Genomic DNA, 20,721 nt, shown 5'->3' with positions numbered 1-20,721 from the left:
GTCAGAATTTCCAGATTCAGTGGATGATTTTGAAGTGTCTCAAACAGGAGTACTCTGAAGCAAATTATCATCCCCTGAGTCATGATTCTTCTCTGGTTTTGACCACTTACATACAGTGCTTTCTAACATAGGTCACTGTTACATGTCAGTCTCTATCAAACAAAACACATGTGAGATGGATGACAGTTGTCAGGTTTTTCAGTTGGGTCATTTATAGCACTGAGCAGTTCTTGATGCAGCAGTAACTATATACATAAATTTAAGACATGTTGTCTTCTGTGTCTGTAAAGTTCATTTTAACAAAAAACTTCTTCAGGATAGGTTGGTAAACTCAACCAAATCTCTTTTTGCTAGAGTAATCTTGCACTGCTTACTTTTAAGAAAATTTTTGTGCTGACCACTGTAGATTAACTGCAGAGGAAGGTGGTCAACCCTCAGGGTACCAACATGTGATACAATTCCTTTACCAAAATCACTTGCAGATTTTCCAGACATGCCCATGAAATACTGGTTTTCAACTTATGTTTTGACCTTATAACTGCTTTTCTTGAAAATAAAGTTTAACGTGAAGGTGCTCTGAGTGAATATTGCTTTAGCAGTATCAAATAAAAATGAATCTTTCATATGGGAAAGACTGCTGTGATCCTTCAGGAAGGAAAGCTTTAGTAGGCTGTGGTTCTCAGGAGCTTCCTCTGTCACTGGTGAACCTGACAGTTATATTTTGTGATGAATTTTTGTCTGAGTCAGCAAAAAGATGTCAAAGTTATGTGATTGTGTTCTGAGGACCAGGAAAGCTTGTGTTGTTATGGAGTATAAGGAAGTAAGGAAAAGCTACTTAGCTTTAGTGTTGTTTTTTCCTGGTAGACATTATGAAGTTCTTTTTAAATGACTCGTAGAAAAGAATTTTTATGTATTTGAAATGTGTTTTTTTATGATCACCAATGATGAAATTAAGTTACTGAGAGGGGGATGAAAATAGAGTTTATAGAAGAGGAGCACACAGAGGATGATCATCCAGTTGTCACAGTATTTTGCTGGAAAATGTGGAGTAGGTGGTAATTTGTAGACAAAACCAGTGGGCTTGTTGTCTGAATGTGACAGTTAAAAGTAGATCATGCAAACAAGCCTGTTCAGCTCGTGCCTGTTAGAATCTGTAGTCAGTGTTACAGACACTATTGGATCAAATGTAGTGCAGCCTGAAGTGTGAGTTTACTGTCACTTTCCAAGGAACAGTGATGTAAAAGGACAAACTGACAGAATACCTAATCTGTCAATTCTTTGCATGATCTTGCATTTTACTGTCTAGTGTGTCTTTGTGTTCTCCCAGGATTACATTCCTTGTAGGTCACAGGACAGGCAGGGGGCTTTCTGCAGTTGTGGTGCTGATGAGTGTGTGGCTGCACATGCAGAAAAAATGGGATCTGTTGTAGTTGTGTCTTATGTGCCTAAAATGTGCTGTAACATTGGAACCAGTGTCTGAAAAGCAGTTCATAAAGGCAGAATATGCTGAATTTTTCTTTCATCCAAATCTTGTCAGAATATTTTCTGTCTTTACAATTTGGTTTCCTTCTTGCTTAGTAATATGGATTTTATTGATTGTATTTTACTAAGATATAGCTTCCTCATGAAGTTATTTGACTGTGGGTTCTCAAAAGTTTCAGACCTGTTTGGAATGGTAGCCTTTAATTATTGGTCTGTGAGTTAATGGCATCAAGAACCTTGAAGATTTTTGTTCCTAATAATTACAGGAGTTGTTATAAACACGTATCATATCTTTTGATCATTCTGAATTCCTGTTTTAGTGTATTCTAGGACTTAATTAGTGAGAATTAGCTGCAGGGCACCAAAGTCATTGAGGTAGAATCCAATTTCCACAACCTTTTTATTCAAGAGGGCACAATCCTGAGAAGTCTGAGTTTTGTTTTTTTGGATTATTTTCAGTGCTAGTTAATGAGCCAGGATATCTGTGTTATTATTGCTCTTATAAAATAGTTTCTAGACATCTCATGTTTTGGCTTGCCTCAATCTGAAAATGGGCTCAAGTGCCTGAAAATTGTTTGAGAAATTTAAAACTGTAATGAGGAAAAATTACCTTGGGGTATGTGGTAGAAGTCAGCGGGATTCCTTGTTCATACCATTTGTGAAGCATCAAGAGAAAGAGTTACCTGGAAGTTCTTGCTGAGATTGTGGATAATCTTTTGAAGAGGATTCACTGCAGAAGCACACTGGATTTAGTACTTGATTTGCCTTTTTCCCCCCCCCTCCCTTTTGAAGTGAGGGTCATTCCGATTAAAAATGAATTAAAAAAGGCTGATTTGCAATTCTGGAATTTTATGTAAGTGGGGTAGGAATAGTTCTTAGTTGATTTAATCTGACCACAAGTGTTGGTTAGCAGTAGGGAGGTGGTGGATTTGTTGCAACAGTGCAGAAAAAAAAATTCTGACTGGAGACAAGTATACTCTTAAGAAAACCTTCTTTGTTGTCTTGGCAAATATACATGGGCTGTAACATGCTTGTGTTCCAAGAGGGGTTTTGAGAAAGTGACCTGGTTGCTCACTTGCATGATTTTAGAGTTTATTTCTATTCCTTCCCCCTCTGGCTGATTTCATACTATCTTTAAATACTAACACATGTCAATTTATGTGCTGACTCTTCTGTTTATTCTTGATGAAGGTGCTTGATGATGGTGTAACATAGTGCTGTTTAGGCACAGCAATCCCTGATTCCACTGATGAAAACTGCTCCTTGGTGCCCAGTTTGTAACTGCTTGACTATTTGAAGAACAGTGATAGATTTTCTGGTTCACTCTTGGTCAATGCTCTCCTTAATGTGGTGTCACAACATCTTCTGCTCCTTGATTTTTATCATGCTTTAAAGGGAAGAAAGGGCTACCACCAGGGTATACATGTTGAGATGCTGCTTCTAATGATACCTAAATCATTGTCATAGCACTGGTTTTATATTCCTATAAAGCTGCCATCTCTGAAGGGTCCAAATGATTTTTGTAAATGTCATGAGTATTTTGACAAGTAACTACCACCTGTGATTCTTTTTCTTACCCCTTGAGATTATTGTATGGGCTTATTTTTTTCCATTGACTGCATTACATGTGTGTTGCCTTGTGCTTATGTTAGCAAATGTGAAGTAAATATTTAATTTTTAGTTGCCAGGTGTATTAGTCTTATGGAACAGGTAGATTGCTAAAATAGATAGGGGTAGACCTATAGGGTTTGAAGAGTGGAGCAGTGAATTGAGATCTGCATCTTTGAGCTTTAGGCTCTTTCAGATCTCCTGGCCCAGATTTTTGGCCCCATCTTTTCATGTGGGCCACTGAAGGTAGCACTGTGGTACTTGAAAAACAGTGGAGAAAACATAGGATTTGCTTGGTCTGTCTGGAGTGAATCCTTTGCTGAAGAGGCATTCATTCTGTCATGTTTTGGATTAACTGGATTATTTGAGTTTCTGTTCCATGTGTAGATAGATAAGGGTGTGTTTGAAACACAGCTGAAATGAAATAAATATCCATTAAAAATGAAGTTACCTTGAGGTATGACAATGCTTCCTCTGCAGAAGAATGAGGTGAGAAAATGTTCCTTGCCTGGTGGAAAGTTAATCTAGAGAGAGCCAAGCATATTTTGTAGAATTTGTTTTGAGATGTTACACAGAACGTAATCTTACCCTGAATAGGTTTGCTGAAATGAAGTTAGGGGAAAAATGCCTACTCTGTGCATGGTGATGTGCTAAAGTTGAAATTGGAACTTAGGAGAATTGTTCCTGTTTTCTGAAGTCATTGTGTTGCTTTCACAACCTGAGAGCCTGTGTTGAAATAACGTCTTACAGTGCTGAAGTAAGATCTAGAAATGTCACCTGTGCTCTGTAAGATCTGTATTGTTGGTATTCATGGCCTTCTCACCTATGCTTTAGAACAGTCTTGTTTTTCCCTGTAAGTTTTCCTTGTGCTGTCATATATGTAAATGAGGACTGTCTTCCAGAATCTCTAAGATGGTTTTGCAGCTAACTTCCAGGTTTTTTGAGCAAAACCTTCTTGGTTATACTTCTGTTAGCTTGTTGTCCCATATTATTTAATCTATGTGGATGTATTAAGTGATTGTCTTGAATTTTTCTGTAATTACTGTTTTTCTTTATTGCACGTAGATGGCCTTTTAGAAAACAATGAAGCTAAAGTAGCTATTGCAAGAAAAGCATGCTTTTAAAAAGGCAATTTTAGGTGTAAGTCAAGTATGCAAGCCTTAAAATTGCAGCATTGACCTTCACCTCTGCTACTTAATTTTACCATCCTTTTTATATTGTTAATATATTGCACCTTAATATTATACCCCAGTATTTCATGATATGTGAATCCCAAAGCCCCTACCTTTTTGAATGTTTGGGAATTGAATAAGCAGCTGCTCTGTACTTTGCTTTCTTCTTGTTGCATAACTTGTGTTCTCTTACTGTGCTCTGCTTAATCCTGTTCTGAAGGCAGAATGAATATATTTCTTTGTGAAATTTCTGTAATAGTTATCAGTAGGCTTGTGAGGCCCTCAGAGATAGTGCCTTCTGCTTACTTCACACCTAAATCCTAGGTGGATCATTGCACCTGATTTAGAGACAAGAAGTGGAAAGATGGGAGGGGGAACGATTTGCCAAGATAACAGATTTGCTCCAAAAGCAGTGGCAGAACCTCAAAAAGAAGCCAAATCTCTCCTAGTTCTGTTACATCATGGTGGTAAACCATGTTTCTCTTTTCAAAGTCTTGCTGTCATGCTTACCTTTCCTTGATGGCAGTCCCACACTGGTGTGCCCCATTCCTCTGATGATTCTGCACCCAGGTGGCTGCTCCATGTTAGCTGGAAACCTCCTGCTGGTTGTGCTTTGTGGTCAGTGGTCGGGTCCTGGCAGAGGCCAGAGCCCTCTTGCCCACCTTCTCACAGTAGTTTTCTCAGTCACTGGTGCAGATTTACCTTTCCAGCAGAGGTGTGCTGCCTTCTCCCCTCAGGGGCTGTGCTGGCTGCAAGAACAAGAACACCACAAACTGATTAGTTCACCCTTGTGACCTATATTGAACATTGCTTGTTATTACAAGTATTTTACTATGCCTCAGGGAGAGGAAATGGATCTTTCTTATTTTATGACTGGAGAATTGGTGCCTGTAAGCAAGACGAAAATTCGTGTTTGGTGTGGATGTCCATTGAGCTCTTTAAGAGCCGTTTTTGAAATGAAAATAGCAGCATTGCATCCATCTTTGTATTTTTAAAGTATTGCTGTAAGTGACGTAATTGCAGCCCTGAGTACCCAGCATTTTGGGTAAATCTGACCCAAATGTGTCAGAAAATGTGCCAAATATAATTATTGATCACCTATTTTAAAAAAAATTTAGTAGAAATGGCTTGATCCTATTTTGGAAGGTAGTGTTCACCTGCCTAAATGGTCATGGCTTTCTTTTCATGTGCTCTGTGACTCATGCGTGTTTTGGCACTTGTAATAAACAGAGCAAGGATATTATAATTATTATAATCTGTCTGACTAGTTTCATATATTTTTATGGAGCATTCCATCCAGCGTGCTGTAAAAAACCATGTATGTGTGTATATGTGTGTATATATATATACACACACACACACACACATGCACATATATTTGTGATATTTGTATTTTAAAAAACTACAGTATCTGTACGTGTGCTTGGGATTGCCCTGTCTCACTTGCAGGATCTTACACTCAGCTTTGTTGAACTTCCTGAAGTTCACACAGCCCATCTCTCCAGCCTGTCAGGGTCCCTCTGGATGGCATCCCTTCCCTCCAGGGTGTCTCTGGGAACTTGCACACATGTACAAATACCTTTGGTATTTAGGCCAATTTGAGACTAGCAGCAGATTGTCATTTTCTGTAAAGCAGCACTAGCATAATTCTTGTGATGAGTAGAGATGCTTCACAGATACTTACAGATGGCAAAGCTGTGAGGCCCAAGGAGTTTCAGGGCTTGTAAAAAAAAAAAAAAAAAAAATCACTTTTTAAAAAATCTGAACATTAGAATAGGCACCAGTTAGGAGGAGGGATTGCCCCTTGCAATGATCTTAGCTGTTCAGTTGGTGCAGTTTTGTGATAGAACTGCACTGTTTCAAAATCAAATGAAAAACCATTTGATACACTATCTGAAATATTTTTATGAAGTTTCAGCTTGGGGCATGCATGAGGGATGAAATTACACAAAATTTTCTCCAGTTGGACTGAAGATATAAAATGCTACTTGGAAGATAGCTGGGTAGCCTTAGTTATATGTAATGCTTGTTTTCCTCAATGTAAATCTCATCAGAAGTCCCCAGAATGAACACTTTTGAGTTTCATGGTGCAGAGAGAGAAATCCTGCATTGTTCTGAGGTTAACTACCCAGTGGAGGAAATTCCAAGATAAATTCTCAAAAATAACTATATTCTAGTAGTTTATAACTTTGTGCCACAAAGCCAGTGGCCTTTTATTTTCCAGATAAAAAGTAGCATTACCTGTGTTTTTTGGACTATTTGAAGTGTGTTTGTGACACTGTTGACACCCCTGTGGATTTTGAGATGGAACTGTGGCTTTTTAAATACAGCATCACAAGCTTTTCCATATGCACATTTGATATTAAATTATGATTATGCTGGTGATGATGGAATACAGATTTCAGGATAAGAAAGGTGACAAAGATTTTCACGCATGGATAATTTTATGCACAATAAGGAGATTTTCTGTGAGTAATCCTGTTGATTGTAATAGGACTATTCACAGCTCAGTATGGGTGTAAATCTTGGTGGGATCAGGCCCTGCACTGGCATGTGTTCAGCAACATGGAGCACTCAGAAATAACTGCAACAAGTCATACGAGTGTATCATATGTTACCTTTTAGAATGTGTTGATTTTATGATCTGTTAACCTTTTCATGATGATTTATGTTTGATTGCTTTCTTTTTGCAAGTCAACACATTCTAATTGATTCTTAAAAATACTTGTGTGTTAATTTAAAAATCGTTCTTTTAGCTGAGTGTTATTTTTCTGAGTAGGGAGAAGAGAGAATTCTATTTAATTTGCTATATTGAGAACCATTGAGTAGGGTATTATTCTTTACTCTCTAGGCTTCTGTGGTATGGTAAAAATTGAACCTTTGATACTGTGAAAGCTAGCTATGTTTCCTTTTATATTGGACTATATCCATATTTTAATAGTGCAGCTAAATATATTTTCAGATGTGATGAGAATAGTCAGCATTTTTCATGGTTTGATAGGGACTTAAAGTGGATGTTAGGAACCTGTTAAGTTCTAATTTTTCTCTTTCTTTTGGAAGGGCTTGCATTGGTGGTAGTTTCATTCATAGAAATGCTTAATCATTTAAATATGCTGTTGCTATATTTTTCTCCATTAGCATTAGCAATTTCAGAATTATTGGTGAGTTTTATACTTCACTTTAGGAGGGAAGCATTTGAGAGTGCAGATAGCCATTTTTCCTGTGGTTTGAATTTGGCATAGCCATTGGGTATGTCTGGCAGCTCTGAGGTGTTCATGTGTGTGCCCATTGCCTTTGTGGAGCAGTTTCACAATACACTTTAATCTGATCCAACCACTGACCACTCCTGGAAGAACCAGTCCTGTTCCCTGCTCCTGTATTGGATTGTTTCTTGCAGTATCATTGAGAGTTGGGTAAATAACAAAACACACCTAGTGTCCCACTGGGGTGGCCTATCAGTTGTAGTTGATTTTGCAGACATTTGGCTATTTAGAAAGGTTTTGCTAATCATGCCAGTTAACTGATTATAAAGTGGTTTTTAAAAGAGTTTTTAATTCAGAATAAACCTTCCAAAGTGAATTCCACTATTCCACTAAATAGGGAAGGAAAAATTCTTTACTAGAATGAGAATGTTCATTTAGGGAGTTTTATAGCTTTATGTACATTATATTAATTTAAACTTACAGTTTAGCACAAGTAATTGTAGCATGACCATAGAGATGAGCTCTAAGAAGCTGAGGTTTCCCCATATTGCCTTTTGAAAAGTTTATTCTGTGTATATTTTGCACAAGTAACCTTTGTATGTTTTGTGGTTTGGGCTCTGCATGTACTCTTTCTTTCAAAAGCTCTTGAAGCAAGGATGTGGGAGGAGTGGAGCTCAGGTATGTGTTCTGTAGCTTCAGATCTTTGCTCATTAGGAATTTTGCCTTGTTTAACTTTAATGAAAACACACTTCCCAAAATGTGGAGCTAAAATAACGTCATCAGGCTACTCCCAGTGTTAGGTTACCCTGAAACCATTTAATACCTTGGGCTGAGCACAGTGTCAGCTTTTGTGAAGGGAATCTTGGAGGTAGTTTTCATCAGAACAGTGTCAGGTTGCTAAAGGCAAGTTAGAATTGCTGTTGTGCATCTTGGCTCTTGTGTTTGGGGTGTTGTATCTTAGAAAGCACAGTTAAAGAGTGCTTATTGGTATTTAATTTATTATTGCCATTATCACATATTGACAGTGAAAGTCATATTTCTATCTCAAGTCTTTGCTACAGTCCTTCAGAAGGAGCTCTAGTTTAAGCCAGAAGTATTGGTATATTTTAACAACTTTTCCTGTTTCCCTCAGCCTTCTTTCATTCCTTTTTTCTCTGAAAAAGTAGGGAGAAGATTATATAGAAGAGAGGGTGGAGCGGGTTATGGATATAGAAAGCAGCTAATCCTGCTTTTTGACTCTTAAAAGGAGTAGTAGAAGTTCTAAAACAACAAAGGCTTCCACAGGACAGTGTTTCCAAATACAAAAAGTCCATCTTACTTAAAAAAAAGAAAGCAAAAACATTAATTCTGTTCTACAAATAAATACTAAACTGCAGATGATTTTCATCTTTTGTTTCTGCTGTTAATCCTTAAATGTGTTTTCTCCTCTGTCATAAATAGTCTTAAATCCTACAGAATTCATGTTTCTGCACATACGGATTTTATTTTTAACTTGAACCCAATTAGTATCTCTGAGTACTTGCTCATTAAATTAAATAATGTCTTACTGCATGCTTAAGAAAAGAAGGGAGAAGACAGAATAACTCTTACCATCAGTCAAAGTGGGAAACAAGAGCTGGACCATGTGTTGTACTTTGGTGGCTTACAAATTTTGCTGCTTTCCTTCAGGGTCTCTGTTCAGATCTACTTCAGAGCAGCCACCATCCCAGCAGATTTTTTGAATCAATTGATGTTTTCTCTTGATGGTATTTTTATTTTTGCTTCCGAATTGAAATGTTGTCATGCCTCTCATGCAGCATGTTTTCATTTAAGTGGTTGTTTCTTTAATTAGGAATATTGTCTTTACTGCTCAGCTCTCCAGCTCAGTGCACGAAGTCTTTGGAAAAGCTGATGTCAGGGTTCCTGAAATGAATAGTTCTGAAGTGCAGCAGGAGGCTTGGTGGAGCAGCTTTGTGAATGAAGTGATGCATTCAGTGGATGGGGATGTGCTGCAGGCAGCTGTGGAGCACCCTGTGAAAAGAGAAGGGGCTGGCTGAGTCCTGTGAGACCTTTTCAGGAGGGTCCTTCCCCTTCTTCTCTCTCTTCCCCAGGCAGCTCTGCCTGTGGATGTCTCTTGTGAGATCCTTTGCCTACAGTAAAGGCTTGGAGAACCTCTTCCAAGGAAAATGGATTCTTTAAGGTTTTGTTGACAGCTCTTTTTCTCTCAGTTTATAGAGGAACTATATATGCTAAAAAAATCATGAGATTACTTGGTGAAGCTTAAAGAACTTCTGAAATTCCATGAAAAACGTCGCAATAGGGATAACAGTGTCTTATGCCAAGAAATTTGCTTATGTGCCTTTGTATTTTTGTAGCTTCCCTAGAGATAATCTCTAAGTAAGTTGATCTTTATTTCACAAATGCATCTTGCACTTAAAAATGTATTTAATCTTTGCAGGCTTGGTAAAGTGATCTTGTTTGAATGCTTTTGACTTACATTTCTTTATCACATTGTCATTCTTCCAAGAACACTCCTCATCTTCAATTTAAATGATAGGATTCCTTTTATGTGAGCTGAAAGGTGTCACTTGACAAATTGCAAGTGTTTTACTGAATTAATTGCGTTTGGGATACTTCTTGCTTGGATTAATAGCCTGTTTTTGTTTGTGGTTCTTTGTTTAAAACACTACCTCTTTGTTTTAAAACATCACCTGCAAGTCATGTAACTTACTTTGTGTTTTGTCACTTCTCATGTGCAGCCTAATGCTATAAATTCTCACTATTTTTCTATGAAAAGCCAGATGTTTGAAAGCCTGATTTAATAAGCAGTGCACTTACTGCACCACTTCTGATATGATTCAAGATCATGACTGGAAGAGGACTGTGCTAAAGCTGCTAGTCAGGATGAGAAAGGAACTGTTTCCATATTCTTTGCAGCCGAGGGAGCTGCAAGAGCCATGAACACCCGTCCACACGGCCAGTCCTCTGGGAAGCTGCTGTATCTCACCAGCTGTCCCAAGGTTTGGCATGTCTGGAGTCTTCCTGCCTCTCCTGGTGAGAGTAGCAGGATCTTCTGCGTGGTTGCACTCAGCTTCTTAGCCTGCCTGACTTCCAGCCAGGAAGTCGCTTTAAATCCAGGATTTCCGCAATTCCTACCTAATTTCAGAGTGGTGTGGAAGTGTCATCCTCCATGTGGAACAGTCCTTCTGTGCTGTTCCCTGCCAGTGGCCTGAGCAGACAGATGAGGGCCACTATGTTCTCCCACTTAATGCTGTTTGTTCTCTCTTGAATGTGTTTCAGTGTCTTGAGTTCTTGTATTTTCATACATGTGCACATCATTCCTTTGGTGAATCTGCAGGGACCTGATGCTGTCATGTTTCTGTAGTGTGGAACAAAAGCATGGAGAAAGACAATCTGTGTGAGATGTACTCTGAGTATGGATTGACTTCACATAAAGGCTGAGATTAGGAGATATATTGTTTCATTTTCCTTGAAGTCTGTCTTGTAAGCTAAATATTTAAGATGCTCTACCAGAGAACGTCTCAGCCTTAAGTCTTTTGCACCATCTTTTACCACATCTTAAGAATTTCATTTCTGTCTCACCTTTGTCACTTGGCATAGGATATTCCAAACCAAAAAATGATAAATTAGTCATAATTTTCTTCTTTTATGATGTTGTTGCAAGATCTCTTGGAGATCTTTATTGGTGGCAAGAATATAGCCTTAGTGGGGTGCCAGATTTTGTTTGTTTGTTTTTGTTATTGCTGAGAAACTATCAGTATGGTTTCCCAGTTACATCTGAAAAACACTTCATGGGTTATATAATGTCTGCAAGTGGCTGTGTGAAATAGCAGACCTCTATCTTCTCTTGGAGACATCTCATTCTCTTGCTCTAAATGGTTTAATTTGAGAGTCAGCTTGTCACATAGCACTACCTGAGCTCACTCAAGGCATTAAGAAATTGTTGTCCATATATGAAGACAGATACTCTGAAAATCAAATGCATGATTTCAAACTTCCTTATGTTAGAATTGCAGGAGAACAGAAAAAGAGATCACAAGCACAAATGTGCCGACCAGAATTTTTCCATTTTCTTCTCCTGTCATGGGTGGTTTTGGTCCCTAAAATGGGCTTTACTGTAGGAAGGATGTTAAAAAGGTTGATGACACTGTCATATATAGAGACATTTAGCTTGGTGACTCTGTTCTCCTGGTTTCCAGCAGAGCAAGACTTACTAAAAATAATAAAAAAAGTATTTGCCTGAAAAGCTTCTTCCTTTGGTGTGCTTCTTAAGTATTTGAAACTGAGAGAGGTCAGACCATCCTGGCTGTCAGCCTTTCTGTGATGTATTCAGAAGTTTAGAACCTCTCCTGGTGCAGAATAGGGACAATTGTTCTTTCACTTTTGAGTTATAAGACCTGAGTTGCCATCAGGATGTGTTAATCATCTCTTTATTTGTTGAGGTGTGTGGTGAGTTATTTTTTTATTTTTCTTTTTTTAAAAAGAAATTTAGTTAATTTTCCTTCCAGAATCTTAACAAATTGTAATATTTGAAATAAAATACAGTGTAAGAGAACCTGGTGAGATTTTTCAGCTCTTTCAGCTGGTGGCTTCCATTTCTACCAAGTAATCTAGGATCTCATCTAAAAAGAAACCACTATTTATTTTGTAAACTTGGTGTAATTTGATATAAAAAAAGCTTCACAAATGTTTATATACGCTGAGAATTTTTGAAATAAATTCCTGGAGAAGAAAATTATTTAGAAGGGGATCAATTGGATCAAGCTGAATATGGAAACGTAGACATTTGATGTACATTTGTTTAATGGGGTATTTTTGCATGTTGGCAGGCTGTTAGACTGGCAGGGGGCTGTTGTGGTGTGATTCTGCAGAGTGATGGCTCTGCTGGTTTTAGGCAGAGACCTGATTTCTGTGGACTTCACCTGTAGAGAAACCTGATTTCTTTGGTTATGAATTGTCATTGTGAGCTGCAGGGAAAGCAGTGTAGCCTCTGACTTTAGATTAGAATGGAGGTGGATCCTTTCTCCATGCTGCACTCTCAGGGGATGGAATTTGAAGCTGATGTCTAGCAATGTACCCACATCACACCTGTATCCTGACTCTGAATGCATCAAAATCCAAGGGGCTGCTGCTGTCGTGATGCTGCCCAAGGTCCCACCTGGTGCTTTGGCTGGGCTTGCTGTGTGTTGTCCAACTGCACTGTGCCTCTGCTCCCACCCCTGTGTGTGTATTGCCTCTGCTCTCTGCCTGTGGGAACGTAGAGGGATGGAGAAGGATGTCTGTCTGTCTGTCTGTTGATGTGTCTGTCTCAAGGAGCACTGAGGAATGGATGGTAGGGGTTTTGGGCCTGGGGAATAGGGTAAAGGAGACTGACTGCTCTGACTGAACATCCAGTGTGCCAAGGAGAAGAAGAGTCCTAGAACTATCTTGTATATATGATAATTAGTTGAATGAGAAGATGCTGCCATTTCCAGCTTCACAAAAGCCTCCTGCTCTCTGCTGAAAACCAATTAGTAATGTCATGATACTTGTTGGAATATTGTGAATTGTATTGCTTTTCATGATTGGAATTTATATTTCCTCACTAATGCTCCTGCTTAGTGGGTATGAAAGTGAATGACCTCTCTGTAGTCTATATTTGATATGTAGCTTTAGCTATAAAGTTAGATTTTCATAGAATCACAGAATAGTTTGGGATGGATGGGACCTTTAAAGGCTCTCCAGTCCAGTTAGATCAGGTTGCTCAGCCTCATCCAACCTGGCCTTGATTGTTTTCCTAGATGGATGTCCATGACCTCTCTGGGCATCTTGTGCCAGTGTTTCAGCACCCTCATTGTAACAATATTCTTCTTTGTATCGAGTCTAAATTGATTGTCTCTCCAGTCGGGACCTCTTGTCTTGTTGCAACAAGCTGTGCAAAAAAAGTTATTTCTCCACTTTAAAAGCTCCCTTTTAAATAATGGAAGGCTGCAGTAAGGTCTCCCCAGAGCCTTCTTTCTCTCTTACCCTGTGGGCATAGCAGAGATGTTGTAGCTCCTTGATAATTTTCCTCGCCTCCCTTGGACTTGCTCCAGCATATATCCACATCTTTCTTGTGTTGTGGCCCCAGAGCTGGATGTAACACTGCAAGTGGGGTGGCAGGAGAGTGGAGTGGAGGGGCAGAATCACCTCCCACAACTGCTGCTTTGGATGCAGTTTTCTGTCACTTGTGGATATTAAGATGTTCCAGGAGCTACAATGCCCTGGGGTAGCAGCAGTGGAAGGGCACTGAAAGGACAAGGAAGTAGAGAGAACAGGACCAATGTGAAAGAGGTGTTTGTAAAAGACAGTCAAAATGGAAAAAGAGAACTGAGCAAAGAGGGCAGACAGGAAAAAAAATAAAAGTTTTCTAAGGAATGAGAAGGAGGAATTAGCCATTATTTAATTACCATACTTCTGCCAGCAGTCAAAATCACTGATTTGGAACCTTTTATTTGAAAGTGCTCAGTTGTGTGCACACAGATGTACAAAAGGAGAATCTTTTGACATTCTTCCAAGATATCCAATTCTTGGTTCTTACTCAGTATCAATTTTAGGACTGCATGTGTGTTTGTTGAGTACTGACTTGACTTCTTATAAAATGTTTTTAAGTAAAAAAATTGAAGCAAGTGCACCAATTGTAGATGTTTACTATTAAAACTTTCTTTGTAGGTAATTGCACTTAAGAATGAACATTGAAGACAAGCTGGGAGGATTATTTCTTAAATGTGGTGGCATAGACCAGATGCAGTCATCCAGGGCTATGGTAGGGATGGGTGCAGTATCTGACCAGTCTGGAGTATCGAGAGAACGGCAAGAGGCAGTGCTTCAAGATCGGACTATGCCGCACCAAGAAATTCTTGCAACAGATGAAGTGTTACAGGAAAGTGAACTTCGACAGCAAGAGATGATTTCACATGATGAACTCATGGTCCATGAGGAGACGGTAAAAAATGATGATGAAATGGATGCTCAAGATAGACTTCCTCAAGGGCTGCAGTATGCTGTTAATGTCCCTGTAAGCAATTTCTTTGTGAAATATTGGAGAGATTACTAGGAAGCTTGATCTGGTAGTCTAATCCTACTCTGGCAAGAATCTATTAATTGCTTGTTTGGATTTTGATTATCAAAATAATTATGTCATTTGCCTCAGGCTGTGGATAAATTTTGCCAATTAAGTATAATCTTTAAGTATCTGTTTTATAAATATTTTATAAGCAGGCTGTTACGATAGAACTAAAGCATTAAAATGTGCTCTTTTAAGGATATTTAATGTTTAAGGGTAACTACAAACTGGAATAAATAGTGTTATTAGAAGGTTTATGCTGTTCATAGTACTGTTTAGTTGCTTTTGCTATAGGAAGCATCTTGTATGTTTTTAAGGTATGTGGACGCTTAGCAATTGCATTCACACTGCAGGTTGGACTGTGACACTTCATACATGACCATAAATATGCCCCTCCACGATATCTCATAGAAGGCATACCCTGGTTTTCCCAGAGAGCATAGAGATGACTTCCTTTTGAAAACAGAGCATCTGTCTGTAATGCAGCACATCATCACTGTTACCCTGCAAACATAAAGGATAATCATCAGGACTATAAAAGTAGATAGCCTTGCACATGAAGAACAATCTTCAGAAACACAGCACTGTTAAAACACTACTCTGTTAGCTGTAGATCAGGTGGCTCAGGTGTTAGAAAAATGTGAGAGTACCATGGTCTTCATTAAAGTTCACATTAGATTGAGATTTTTAAATTTTTTTTTTTTCAAAAACGTCATTAGAACTGGTCTTTTTTTTTTTTTTTTCTTAAAAATACTTCTGTTTTAAATATATAATAAACTATTCCATTAAATCTTGCATTGACAACAGCACGGAATAAAGTAAAATAGGTGTGAAAAACTGAGTGGTTTTACAGATGGAAGTGATTTTAACATATGAACTGATCTCAAAATCACCAAAGGTCAGGAAAAAAGACCTTGGGAGATGAATTAAAGGATACATCAAAATGTGACTGAGGAAATTAACTGTGCCCTTTTTGTTTAAGATACATATTAATTCTTTCACTTAAATTTCTGAAAGAGTGAAGCCAGAAGATAATTCCCTTAGGAAAAGGTTTTCTGTTTCAGCAGTTTGTCATCTTCTAAAATTGAAAAATTGCTTTTCTGTAGTGAGAACCTTACCTGAAACTGGCACTTGGTATCTTAACAGATCAGTGTAAAGCAAGAAATTACCTTTACTGATGCATCTGAACAACAGAAACGAGACAAAAAACAAATACGAGAGCCAGTAGATTTGCAGAAAAAGAAGAAAAGAAAACAGCGTTCACCAGCAAAAGTAAGACATTGATTTGGCAAAACCAAGATTAAAAGGACCTGAAGATTTGGTTGACTATGACTAATTTCATTAGCATTTGAACTAGTTAGGCTGGAAATTGTTTGTTTGCTCAGTAAAGATGCAGTTCTGAAGTTCACCAGAGACCCAAAACAAAACTGATATAACAGTGTTTTTCTTTGAACTCCTTTTAGCAACATGAACTCTTGACATATTTTAACATCTGTCTCTCCAGGCAGTTCTCTCTCCAAATATTTTTTTTAAATTATGAGTCAGTAGCTTTGTAGACCATTTATAAATCATTACTCTGTATCTATCTAATAATAGTTGTGCTTTTCTGTGAGCCTGATAATTTCATATGCTTCATGCATAGTAGTGAAAAGTTTTTAAAAAGAAAACTAAAATGTTAGTTTTGAAAATTCTAAAAAGTTTACTAATATATATAAAATAATTTACTGGTAGGGAAAATTCCTGTGGTCATAATCATCTTCATATATGTATTTATTTATATCAAAAGATTCTTACCCTAGCAGCTGCTTTGTTACTTAAAAATTTATTTTGTAGATCTATTCATGAGAAGTATGTATCCCTGTATGTCTGAAAACAATTTTCTTCTGTTGAGAAGCACTTCAGATAAAACCAGAATCATTTCACCTCATGAGGTAGCAGTGTTATACCTTGTAGTAATTCCCCAAATCAGTAGTAATCTTCAGACTTAAAATAGAACATATTCAGGCTGCTCTGATAGATCAGTTATATGTTACCACACGGCAGCATTAAAATAAGCCTACTCAGGAATCAACCCAGACTGTTTGTACATCAAAGGAAAACTCACCATAATACAAAGAAAATCTCCCAAATCTCCTTTTTGTTGCCCTGGGTGCAGGACCCTCCAGTCCTCCTCAAAGCACTGTCAAATAAGGTCGCACCTGTAGTATTCTTGGAAAACTGAGAAATTGCTTCAGATTGGGTGTGGAAGCAAGTTCCAAATGCTGTGCAATTTTTTCTCACTTCTCCCTTGAGAGAAAAAGGAGATCTAGGTTGAGTACATCCAGAGATCACTTCCATGGAAACATGGCAAGGTAGAAGAGGCGCGTGCCCCTCTTTCTACAGACGTGTACTTGCATGCTTCCTTTTTATCTCCCAGCCTGCCAGGGTTAGTCTTCTGAGATGACAAAAGGTTGAAGAATGATCAGGAGAATTGTTAAACAGGTTCTTTTTCAGTCTTTCTTCCCCTTTTTTCAGACCTGTCAGAGTAGAAAAAAGCTGAAGGACTGACCTAGGTGAGAACCTACTGCAGCTTCAGTATTTCCAGAGTAGTAGGGTTGATTTTCCATCCAAACAAGCAGCTGGAACTCTGACAAAGGGAAGTCAGTTAGCACCCTGAAACGTTATAAATCCTGTTGTATATCAATGCAGTGATCAGGTAATGAAGAAGCCATTAGGCATCCTGACTCCTGTCTCCTGTTGCCTCTTCCATGCACACACACACGTGCACACACGGACGCACACGCACGCGCGCACACACACGCACAAGCTTCTTTATTTGGTTAGGGAAGCTGCTCTGACAGAGTTAACTCTCATCATTTAAGAGGGTGCTCCAAGGAGCAGATTAAGCAGAAGAGCCCAGGTTTAGGATAACCATGAAATTAAGTATATTTTCTGCACAATTATTTAAAAACTTCAATATAATATATGAAAAACATTTCATAACATGTATTTAAATTTGTTTTAAAGACCCAGTCGGCTTCATCAGCTGGATAATGTTACAGAACAGATTCTTTACAATTGTCTCTGTCTGTGACTGGAGCTGGAACACACCAATCTTACAAACGTATGAATGTGCTTGTCCTTCAGAGTGAATGCACAAGAATTGTTAGTCTGAGACTTTCACTCTTGTTTTGACGCAGGGGAATTAAAAATTAAGTAGATCCTACAGTATTTGCTACTATTTCAGAGATACTGTTTCAGTTATTGACTCTCTCTTTCTCATCACTGTCATTATCATAAAACTTAAAACGCTGTAGCTAATCAATCTGCAGATGTGTTTTCCCAGCATACTTTTATTTTTTGTTAATAACAAGGGACTAAACTGTATTATTTAAGGTTCTTTAAGCTCTTCTTTATAGTTGTGTTTACAGTTAAGCAAGACTTTTATAAATGTAATTTGTTTACTGTTTTTCTTATTCTCTTGCCAGAGATAGTAGAGATTTTGGGTTTTGGCTTAGTTTCTATTTTTATCTTTTTGACAAATTAGAGAAAACCTGTTATTAGCTTTATTGAATAAGGTAGATGTGGTGCATTTTAAAAAAAACTTAAGTTTTAAACTTTATATGAAAATAGCAGCTTTGTTTGATAGCAAAGCGATTCAAGGAGATGCTTTAATATGTATATTAAGTAAGCAATACTTTATTGAGTGAAAAACCTGAAAGGGGAGAAGAATAATACTATTCTCTTGGTTGTTCGGCTTTGGGGATTATGGTTTTAAAATATAATATTACCTTTGAGATTATTGGTATTATATAGATGTAGATAATATATATGACTATTCTGGTTAAGCTTTAATGACTCTTAGCAAACATTTAGAGTTGTGATTTGAAAAAAAGAATATAACTTTTCACTTTTGCTTTAAAACACAATTGTTCATGGTTTAGTCCCTGGAGTGGTTTGATTACTTTGCATTCTTTCCAACAGACGGGCAAAATAAACAGTAGCATGTAAAGTGACTCAGCTGTGCCTAGGGAAGCTCTAAGCTGCTTTTCCATGAGCTGCTTTTGTCTCTGTCCTGTTGAAATATCTCTTAATGCACAACGAGACCCAAGTTGGATTGGACTGCAATTGGAAATGTGTATTAGAAGCTTAACGCATAGCTTTGTAGAAATTAGCATTGTTTTACCTGAAATATTTACATTTGCTGCATCGAAAAAATTAATGTTTTTTTTTTTTTTGTAGTTAATAAGACATCTTTAGAGGGTAGTGTGAGAACAAATTTTACTCTTTTTAAAATAGATCCTTACAATAAATGAGGATGGATCACTTGGTCTGAAAACCCACAAATCTCATGTTTGTGAGCATTGCAATGCTGCCTTTAGAACCAACTACCATTTACAGAGACATGTCTTCATTCATACAGGTACTGCTTGACTTCAAATTTGTCTTTTCTACTATTATAAAGAGTTGTTTACTTATGTTAAAAATGTTTTCAGCTCTATGCGAATTTCATTTTTAAGAGTGTAGCTATCTTGGCATCTAAGCTTAGAGATTCCATGCACCAAAGTGTCAAAAGAATATCAGAACAAAAAAAATCAACATATTTTTAATAAACTGAAAAGCTATCTGTTTACAAGTTTTTTTTTCCTTTATTTATCAGAAAGTAATGGGTTGACTTGTAGCCTAAGTGCCAAAAATTGACCCCTTTGTAAAATGTGCTGCAGCTGCTTATTTGCCTGATGAGGTATCTCTCTGTTTGGAGTAGTGAAAAAGGTACTTACTGTTGTAATAGCTTGCCAGTATCCTGAATGCAGTCTATGCCAGCATCCTGATTGATCTTGCTCATGAGGAAATTAGAGCTATTCCAGATCACTCTTCCATGCTAGTCTTAATGTGACTCCTAGGATCATGGAGAGAAATCTGCAGTTCATATACATAGTAAGGCAAATGTTTTTCTGGTATCAGGGTATTTTTGGAATTCGCTCAGATGCTGGTATTTTTAATAGACATTTTAATATTCCTCAAAAATAGTTATCAGAAACAACAGTGTGTAGTTATTAACTGATGGATGTGGAATTATATTGTTCAAGGTGAAAAACCATTTCAGTGCAGTCAGTGCGACATGCGTTTCATACAGAAGTACCTGCTACAGAGGCATGAGAAGATTCATACTGGTGAGTATAGTGCCTTGAGTATCTTTACTGGCGTGCTTAAAAACTGTTTCCCCACTCAGGCAAGGTTTCTGATAATAAATATGCAGCCTAAAACCCTGTCGTAGATTGTTTTAGTTTAACACGTGTTCTAAAATTTTGAAAAAGAAATTAGCTTTGTGCTTTCAACTTGTTCCACTTTCCTTTGGCTGTAAAATGAGTATGAAGTCCAGTAAGCAGATCTGAAAGTAGTTTTCTATAAATAACCCCAGAGCAGCAAATCCTGAAGTTTGTGCATTCATAAAAGTCAAAGTTCGTTAAGCAGTTCTGTCTTCTGTTGTATCCAGTTAATTCAGACAAGGGGGACTTCCAAATTACATTTCCATAGATTTATTTGTTTGTTTGTCTGTTTGTTTGTATTTGAATTTGATGGAAAAGTGCCAGGATTAAAATGGCCAAAATGCCTAACCCCAAAGGTATTAGTATCAGCTTTTCTTTTCACTTTTTTTCTTCTTTTAGGTTTTATTCAGAACTGTTCTAAAAAGAAGAGTCTTAGTTTAAAAATATGCAGTATAGGTCAAATAAGGCCCAAAGCTTTAAGCTGGAGAGTTAAAGTTTATATATGTTTGTTTTTTTAAATCTTGTTGCACCACACAGAACCACATTGTTTAACAGGTTTGGTTTCATTGGGTTTTTGGCATTTTGGTGCATGGCCTTTCAATCCCTCTTTAAATATTTTGTAATATGGTCCCTTTTGGACTAGATGCCAATTTCTCAGCCTCTTTTTCAGAAAAGCAGAGCTGGTGAATGTGCACAGTGTTTCTTGGCTGTAGCATTTAAATGGATATGAAAGCTACTAACACGCAGTGCAGTGTGTGCATGTGTAAGGGTTGAGAGGGAGAAAGAACTCTGCAAAATGAATTTTCAGAGCAGTGTACAGGGAGTTACATGCACAAATGCCCTGTTGTTTATGGGATTTTTGTATCCTAGGTTGCCATGAGTCCAGACTAAGTAGGTTTCCTTCAGCCAGTCAGCCACAGAAG

General features: G+C 37.7%; 1 protein-coding gene across 4 annotated transcripts in view; it reads left to right on the top strand.

The window, feature by feature from the left end:
- The window catches only part of ZNF148 (zinc finger protein 148), a 37,237-nt gene that overhangs the window by 5,882 nt on the left and 10,634 nt on the right, over positions 1 to 20,721 (top strand). For 2 of the 4 annotated variants that reach the window (XM_079310827.1, XM_079310828.1), the window contains exons 2-5: positions 14,156 to 14,501; positions 15,696 to 15,821; positions 18,828 to 18,951; positions 19,619 to 19,702. In XM_079310827.1, the coding sequence (XP_079166953.1) occupies positions 14,172 to 14,501; positions 15,696 to 15,821; positions 18,828 to 18,951; positions 19,619 to 19,702 (664 nt within the window). In that variant the 5' untranslated portion in view covers positions 14,156 to 14,171. The remainder of the gene's footprint in view (positions 1 to 14,155; positions 14,502 to 15,695; positions 15,822 to 18,827; positions 18,952 to 19,618; positions 19,703 to 20,721) is intronic. The other 2 variants (XM_079310829.1, XM_079310830.1) reach the window with 2 other exon arrangements.

Source organism: Erithacus rubecula, assembly GCF_903797595.1.
Source record: "Erithacus rubecula genome assembly, chromosome: 8".
NCBI classification, from domain to species: Eukaryota; Metazoa; Chordata; class Aves; order Passeriformes; family Muscicapidae; genus Erithacus; species Erithacus rubecula.
Note: the sequence above shows the minus strand (reverse complement) of the source record. Positions and strands in the feature narration are given on the sequence as shown.